The sequence below is a fragment of the Ailuropoda melanoleuca genome, chromosome 5 (assembly GCF_002007445.2).
Source record: "Ailuropoda melanoleuca isolate Jingjing chromosome 5, ASM200744v2, whole genome shotgun sequence".
Classification (NCBI taxonomy): domain Eukaryota; kingdom Metazoa; phylum Chordata; class Mammalia; order Carnivora; family Ursidae; genus Ailuropoda; species Ailuropoda melanoleuca.
Window position 1 is genome coordinate 24,274,827 of NC_048222.1, and position 7,917 is coordinate 24,282,743.

At 50.4% G+C, this 7,917-nt stretch overlaps 1 protein-coding gene across 1 annotated transcript in view; it reads right to left on the reverse strand.

Moving 5' to 3' along the window:
* Positions 1-5,596: 5,596 nt before the first annotated feature.
* FOXC1 (forkhead box C1) overlaps positions 5,597-7,917 on the reverse strand; it is a 3,903-nt gene continuing 1,582 nt past the window's right edge. The window contains exon 2 of the mRNA XM_034660202.1: positions 5,597-7,916. Coding sequence (XP_034516093.1) covers positions 7,412-7,916 — 505 coding nt within the window. The 3' untranslated portion in view covers positions 5,597-7,411. The remainder of the gene's footprint in view (position 7,917) is intronic.

The following is a 7,917-nucleotide window of genomic DNA, read 5'->3' on the forward strand; positions in this document are numbered from 1 at the left end:
ACAACGTTTTTTTTTTTTTTTTTTTTTTTTTTTTTTTTTTTTTTTTTTTTTTTTTTCCCCCCGTTAGCCCACCAACTCTTCTCGCCGTGACCCGAGCAGCCAGCTGCGAAGCCCACCGTCCACTGTCCGTGTGAGTCCTCCGTGGGTGATAACAGACATCCTCTTTGGAACGGCAAGGAAGCCCCTCTGTTGTCGGGGTACCCGTGCCGCAGAGAGGCCCCGTGGCCGGTCCGGACCGGAGCGCGAACCCTGGCACTGCGGAACGAACCCGACTTGGGGGACCATGGCGCCCCTCGACACGGTCCTGGCGTACCCGGCTCCGAGGACAGGGGCCGCCGCCCTGAGCACCTTCCGGGATGCAGATTTTGCTCAGTTCAGGAGACAGCTTTCCTTTTTCCTCCAATGGCAGGTTTTTAAGAATCCCATTGCCACCTAAACACTTGCTCCTCAATTCTGTCCTGTTTGCACGTCTGTACCATTAACAAGACCCCGGTACAGCCTCCGGGACCAATGACCTGCTTTTATACCGAAGGAAATGCGGAGGCCTTAAGAGTTAATGGCGCTAAATGTGTTGGTTTTCCTGCTTTTTCCCTAGGGTAGGTAATGGGGGGGGGGCTGTCTTCCCTTTCTTTTTCTCTCCCTCTCCCGTCTCCTTCCATCTGTCTGTGTCTCGGTCTGTCTCTAATCTCTCAATCTAAATCAACCTCAAAGCCCTACCTCAGACCTCTTCATTCCCCAACCTCGAGTTCTGAGACCCCTCCGGGCCCTGTCCCTGGGCCCTGCCTGGGGTCCCACCACCCAGGTCAATGAAGAGGCCCCACCACCTGGCCCTGGCTGCCAGCCCACTGCTCACTCCATGGGCTCACAAATTGCACTTCCATGCCCACCCAAGTAGCACCAAGCTGTGTTGACTTAGGGGGCAAATGAGCAGCCCACCCAGTCTCCTTCTTGGGAACAGGGTCAGCTAAGGGAAGATAGGCAGTTTAATACAAATGACCAGCAGTGCTGACCAGTGGGCTTGGAGGAACCCAAAGGCAGAACAGTGAAAAGAGAAGATGCTCTTTGGGAGAAGAGAGGCAGGTGCCATCTGGAAGAGCAAAGAGGCCTGTGGAAGTGTCCCTCAGGTTTTCAGAGTCACCCTCCAGACACCAGGTGGGTAGACTCTAAGCAGGAAGCAATGTCAGGCCCTCTCTGAGGACCACTCAGACCAGTCTCTCCTCTCAGTCTGCCTCCCTGTGGGAGCTCCACCCCTCTGTCCTGTCTTGAGGACAGTCTCAGGCCTATATGCAAGGAAATTCCGGATCCTACTGCATCTCCTATAATACGCTCAATATGCCGTGAATTTAAAATCAGTGAGGGAAAAAATCAAGTAAACAATAAAAAAAATAATATAAAACAGAGGGTTTCTTTGGAGCCACGATAAGATGGGAAAGGAGCACAACAAAGGTCCTAAGTCAGGCCTTATGCTCTCTGCGCCATATTTTGGTTTCCAATAAGACGGACATGGTACATTTTGCGCAATTTTCCACTCCTAATCACATTGAGAACGTTGTGGAGAAGGGGCTTTCATTCTCCTGAATGGATTTCAGAGCTGGAATTCATTTAATTAAGTATTGCTCCTTTTCCAACTGGACTCAGACCTGGAAACTGCCAGTCCTGCTCACATGTGTCCCCAGCTCTTCAAGGCCTGAGTGTATGCTCCAGGTCAGGACCCCATGTGGCCCATTACCCAGAGGGCTCCGAGCCTGAGCATACTTGCCACTGGGTAGGTAGCTGAGAGACATCTGGGAGAAACTTTGGGGCCCCACGCCCTTTTAAAAGGGCCTGGGAGGAAGGGCTGTGGGGGGGGGGAAGAAAGTGACAAAGAGGGGACATCGAGATAGAGGTACAAAGACAAAGAACTTAATGATTACTTATGAATCACACTCAAAAAGGGAGAGACACAGTAAAGGAGGTATCAGGTCACAAAAGTCCAGCTATGAATGCAGAACCCAAATAGTAAAGGAAGACTTTCTGTTTAAGTACAAGTGAAAATGCCATTAATAAAACTCATTTCAAGGACACTCTTAGCCTCCTTATAAATGAAATAGGAGCTTTCAGAAAAGTAGGGTGTCTGAAGCTGACATTTAGGACCCCATAGCAAATCTCAGCAGTTGTTTTTTTGTTTTGTTTTGTTTTTCTTTCATGCCATTGTGACCACAGTCTGAATAAACTGGGTCTTGCTTTTTGGGAGCTCTCCTGAGCTTAAGGCTTCTCTACTCTGGGCTCCCTCACACCCCACAACGTGGTGGGGTGAGGAATATGACATAGTCTCTTGGTCCCTTTTCTCCCTGCTTTCCTCCAAATCTCCCCGCTTAGCTAAAGAATGACTGTCCACACAGAATCTAACCTGCCTGGCCAGCTTTATTACATGGCCACTATCAATCTTGCCCTTAACGTGACATTTGTTTATGACCCAATGGGAAGGGCTAATGGCTTCATGAACCCACTCTGAAATGAGTTGAGAGGAGTCTAAAGAGAAGGCCCTAGGATAGCAGGCAGGATCCAGTAGTGAGAACTGGGCTCAGAAGCAAAGGGGCCTCCCTTCAGGAGCTGTGAGATGTGGAGTGAGGGTAGAAAGAAACAGTTGCTCCCACCACCCTTGTTTCCAGTACCACTAACCGCTGGGGAGAACACCCATACGGGAGTCCAGGACCTGACTCCACAATGGACGCCTCCTGTCCCTCCTGTCCCTCCTGGGCAGCCTGGCCAGGCAGCCCAGACCTGAGGAGGATTCAGGGCCTCTCTCGAATTTTGCACCATGAAGAACAAAACTATAGGCCCTCCATCTTAAAACTGAGACCACCCCCTCACTAGAGAACAGGGTGGGAGAGAAAAGGCCCTATATCTCTTCTTTACCTATCGAAGTTCAGGGGAGCCTGATAGGGCTATAAGGCACTCTTGTTTCCTGACCCTTATTTCTGACCCCTGCAGGAAATAGCCAAGAGCTTACAGACCACCAGCACAATTGAGCCTTATTCCTCTGCAAACATCGATTATTAATGACACAAGCTGTGTGGAATGATAAATTGTAAAATGCATGCTTGTTTGCATGCAGTCTGGTGAAAAAAGCTGTGCTAACTGCATGGCTCTGGAAAACAGCACGCTTCCTACCACACATGCAATATGCCAAAATGCAAGTTTTTATATGGCATGTAACATGCTGGCATTAACTTGCTCACTGTATAAATTGCTAAGCAAATAAATGCACCCACTGCCGCATAAAGGACAAAATACTTACTATCCCAAAGCTTTCTACAGAGGCTCACTTCAAAATTAGCCAAGTCCCGACCACTAGATCCTGCCCGTGTCCAAGGTTAATTTCAAAATGTACTGTCTGTTAGTTAAAACAGCAAGAAGTTTCTCTTAGAATATTTTACAGAAAAAAAAAAATCCTTATTGCTGAAAAAGTGCAAGTCAAACGTGCAAACCACTAAGGAGTAAGTAGTTCTCCCAGATTCAATAAGGTCAGCAGTAGTTGTTTTTTCTTAAATTGGATGACAGTCCAAAAGCACATGTATTGAGAGTAGAAAACATTACCTATATGGTTTTAAAAATCAGAATAATGAGCAGAACTTCTGACCTTCCACTCAAACATAGCTTAACTATTACTTAGGCAACTCATGTAGAAATCACTATAAATGAATAACACGCCTTCCTAGACACATAGGTCTTCCACGCCTAATTTTCAAACGTTGCAATAGAAGAGGGTAAGAATGATTGCTAAGAAGCTTGTCCCTGGGCAAGTGTGTGAACACTCCCAGGAGCTTTAGGAGAAGAGCTCTTCGGGAGCCACAGAAACCCAAGCACTCTGCCGGGGACCTTCTTCAGCCTCGGGAACTCGGGCCCCAAGGAAGGAAGAGCGAGGGGTGCCCGCTGCCCACTGCGCGTTCTGGCGTGGTCGGGAAGGGTCCCCAGCCCGGAGCGAGCGGGTTCTTTCCCCGGCCATGCTCACTCCCTCAAGCCCGCTCCTGCGAAGGCCGCGTGCGCTCCCTCGGGGCTCGACGGCAGAGGCAGCCCCGGGCCACGCCTCGGGCCCAGATCGCCTGCCTCACTGTCCCAAAGCCCACCCCTCGGAGCAGCGCGGTCGAGCTCTCCGGAGCCAGGCTGGGGTAGGCCCGGGGCTGGCAGGGTCCGCGACGTGCTGCGGCCGCAAAGCCCAGGCCCAAGGAGAGGCAGAAGGGTACAAGCACGTGGACCCCGCAGACGCAGAACCCGCCTCCCGCTTTGGATATCTCTCCCGTCCCTTAGGCCGAGCGACTCCCCTCGTCGGCCACCGCCAAGTGATTTGTGGCCTTTGTAAACCGACCCCACACGCCGCGCGAGGACGCAGCCCAGCCGGGGAGGCCGCCTGGGGCCCACGCGCTGGCCTAGGCCGATCCGGCGCTACCAGGCCCAGGCGGGGCGGGCTGCGAGTTATCTTGCAAAGCGTGAGGCTGCCGGGGCTGCGGGCTGGCGCGGGTCGGGCTGTCACCCGAGAGCAGTGGAGTGCCTGTGACCTTTCCACCCCGGTTGAGTACCTAAACGCATGTGTGTCTTCAAAACAAAGGTGGCGAGCGAGGAGTATTAACAGGGGGCGGCGTGGGCCAGGTGGCGCGAGGCGGAGGTGCGGGGCGAGGAGCGGAGCTAGCTGCTTTCCCGAGGCTCCGCCGGCCCCGGCGGCGAGGGCCCGAAAGCGCCCCTCCTGGCTCCGCGACCCTCGTCGCCTCTACACACAGCCCTGCTCTTTGCCATTTTCTGCTCAGCCTGGTCTTCCCGGCACCCACGACCCAACCTGCGATTAATCCATCACACCTAACAAGAGGTCTTCTCGGACTCTCTTCTCACCGAACAACTGATTTCGGGGGGAGGCAGCGGGGAGGAGAGCGAGAACCCGGGGAGGGGAGGCGGCGGGGCGGGGGCAGGCGTGGGGNAAGCTAGGCCCAGGCCGCGGTGGGTAATTACAGCTAATTAGCTGCAGAGCGTTCCCGTCCGGGAGCGGCGTCCCGGAGGCCGGCGTCGGGCCAGGAGCGACACGGCAGGACCCGGGCCGCGCAGAAACGCCCCGGCAGGAAAGCCCGGGGTGGGCCACAGGTCTACCCTCGCCGAGTCCTCATTCCAAAACGTTGCATCAGGCAAGCCGAGAAAGGTACGGGCTCTGGCTGCCGGAGCTGCCCGGCCTTGGGATAGGTCACCCGTCCGAGCGGACAGGGCCATTCCGTTGGTCACCTGCTGCTGCTTCCCATCCGGGCCTAGACAACCCAGCTCCAGCCACCGGACCCTTTGCCCGCAAATCCTGGCTCCATGGCCGGCTCCCAAAGCGGACCAACGCACAAACTCTATGAGACCCGGCAATGGATTTTCTCCCTTCACCGCCCACCCCAAGGGGGTAACCCGAGGCAGCTCTAGGGCCACGGGCTGAGACAGCCAAGCGGAGGTTCAAACGCAGCAGTCAGGCGAGTCCCAGCCGGCCTGACCCGGAGAGACAGCCGTGCCCTGGGCCGCTGCGATCTTCCCTAGCTATTAGGTTACGACTCTGAGGGAGGAGACCCAGCAAATCAGAGGCCACGTAAAGCAGTTTTTGACTGAAATTAGAGTGTATTTATTTGCGGCAATCCTTTAACAATGATCAAATTTTGACAACAAGCACTAGCAATTACTGCTAAGTGTTGCCTCTAGATAGGAGCGGTAGATAGCAGGAAACTGTATTATCTCGAAAACAAACTGAAAGGCCCTGAATGTCTGTAATCAAATCGCCATCTCTCCAAAGTCTGATTGACAGGGCAGATCTCCCTAAGATAATGAATTTATTACATTTCCTGGGTTATTTACAAAGGGGGAGGGCCAATTTGGGTTGCCCCCTAGGTTTAACTGTAAATTAACAAGAAAAAATGGATTGAAAAGAAACCACCCTAGACTAAAATGTTCTGCTCTTCTCTCCTTCCTTCTTATTGCTTTAAATCTTTTTCAAAAAATAATTGTTCTACAAACATATCTTCTAAAATAGTTTCCCAAAGATTAAATATCCCTTTCCAACCCACAGTATATATATATATATATTTTTAAATCAACCCTTCTATGTAACACGTGAAGGATTGTAAATGTGGATGAGTTATATACATACATTTAAAAACTGGTTTATTTTTCCTCTTACAAAGGAGTGAAATTAATAGGAAAAATATCTATCCAGCATTTGGCTTATGGGGATGTATAACAGACATCACGATTTTCTATGTGATACCAAGACAAATATTCATCTGTGTATATCTGGAGGCACATTCACATATTACTACACACAGGTATCACTGTGGTAACACCACTGCTGATTCATGGGTTTAGAATTTCCAGATCATGTTCTGTCCTTACTGAAAAAAATATATTTGTGTATATGCCAACTCAGATCTGTTTAGGAAAATATCTTTTGACTAGCCACAAAGCAAGCTGACTATATAGTACATTTTGCAGAAGATGCTGCAAAAAAAAAAAATCTAAACAAAAAGAGACTTTTACGTGAAATTTGACAAGGAATAGTCAGAGGGTTTCTCCATTTTTCAGCTATTTAGGAGGAGAACAGGTCATTTCTAGTGTTTTAATCTGAAATCTTTTTTTTTCTTAATAATTAAGGCTGTATTAAAGTATCCAGACATATAGATCTCATTCAAACTGAATGGTAATTTATTAATAAACAAACAATGAATATGTTCAACAAAAAGGAAAAAAAGATGATAGAATAAGATTAATACAGTTTCCCTTTTTATAATGAAAAAAAAAAGCACAATTTAAAGTTTCAGGCAATTTAACGTCAGGTTTTGGAAACACTTTCTGGCGTTTGGTCCACGACATCCAACTACAAATTAAAAATAAATTACTATATTGCAATTTACATTTTAAAACAAGTCCATGAATAAAAAGAGAGCGATTTTCATATACGGGGACTTTCCCCCTCCTTTCAACATAGGATAAAATATCTTACAGGTGAGAGGTGGAGGAAAGGGAAGGGCAGGGGAATGGGAGAGAAAGGAGGAAAGCGTGATCTCTGAAAAGCAAGAAGAAACTTACGTGTTATCTGGAGTAACACTGTCCTTTAATAAACCATGATTTTGCTGTCTCTGTACAAAATAGTTTACCGTTTTGTTTATTTAGATAAGGCAAAGTGAAGGTGGCTCTGAATCTTTTAAGAAAATAGTTTTCTTTGTGCTGGTGAGTTGAATTTTTGGAAGGATTCTGTTTGCTGGTTTGGTGAATGTTTTTCAAGGTTTTTTAAAAAATTGGATTTCTTTTTCTTTTCTTTCTTTTTTTTTTTTCTTTTTGGTTTCGATTTTTCATTGATGGTTCTTTTGGCTGTTCCTGCTTTAGGGTTCTATTCACTTCGACTTTGGAGGGGGCGGGGGTGTCAAAACTTGCTACAGTCGTAGACGAAAGCCCCGGACGTGCGGTACAGAGACTGGCTGGAAGGGAAGGCCATCTGACAGCTACTATTCCCGTTCACCGGAGAGTTGTTCAAGCCGATCCTCTGTGACTCGAACATCTCCCGCACAGAGTGGAAGTTCTGCTGCTGGCCCGGGTAGCCCGCGGCCGCCGCCGCCGCCGCCGCGCTCGCCAAGTGGCCCAGGTCTCCGCCCGCCTGATTCAGGTACCACGAGGTGAGACGGCCTTGGTGGGCCGCAGGGTGGTGGCCGGTCTCCTGGCCGCCGCCGCCGTGACTCAGGGACGAGGAGCTGCTGCTGGTGACTGGGGGCAGAGAGTAGTCGGGCAGGGGGTCGTCCACCGCCGAGCCGCCCGCGCCCCCCGGCGCGCCCTGCAAGTGGCCGCCGCGCTCTCCGGCCGCGTACAGGCTCATGGCCTGCAGGTTGCAGTGGTAGGTCCCGGCGCCCGCCGCGCCGCCGCCGCCGCCGCCCC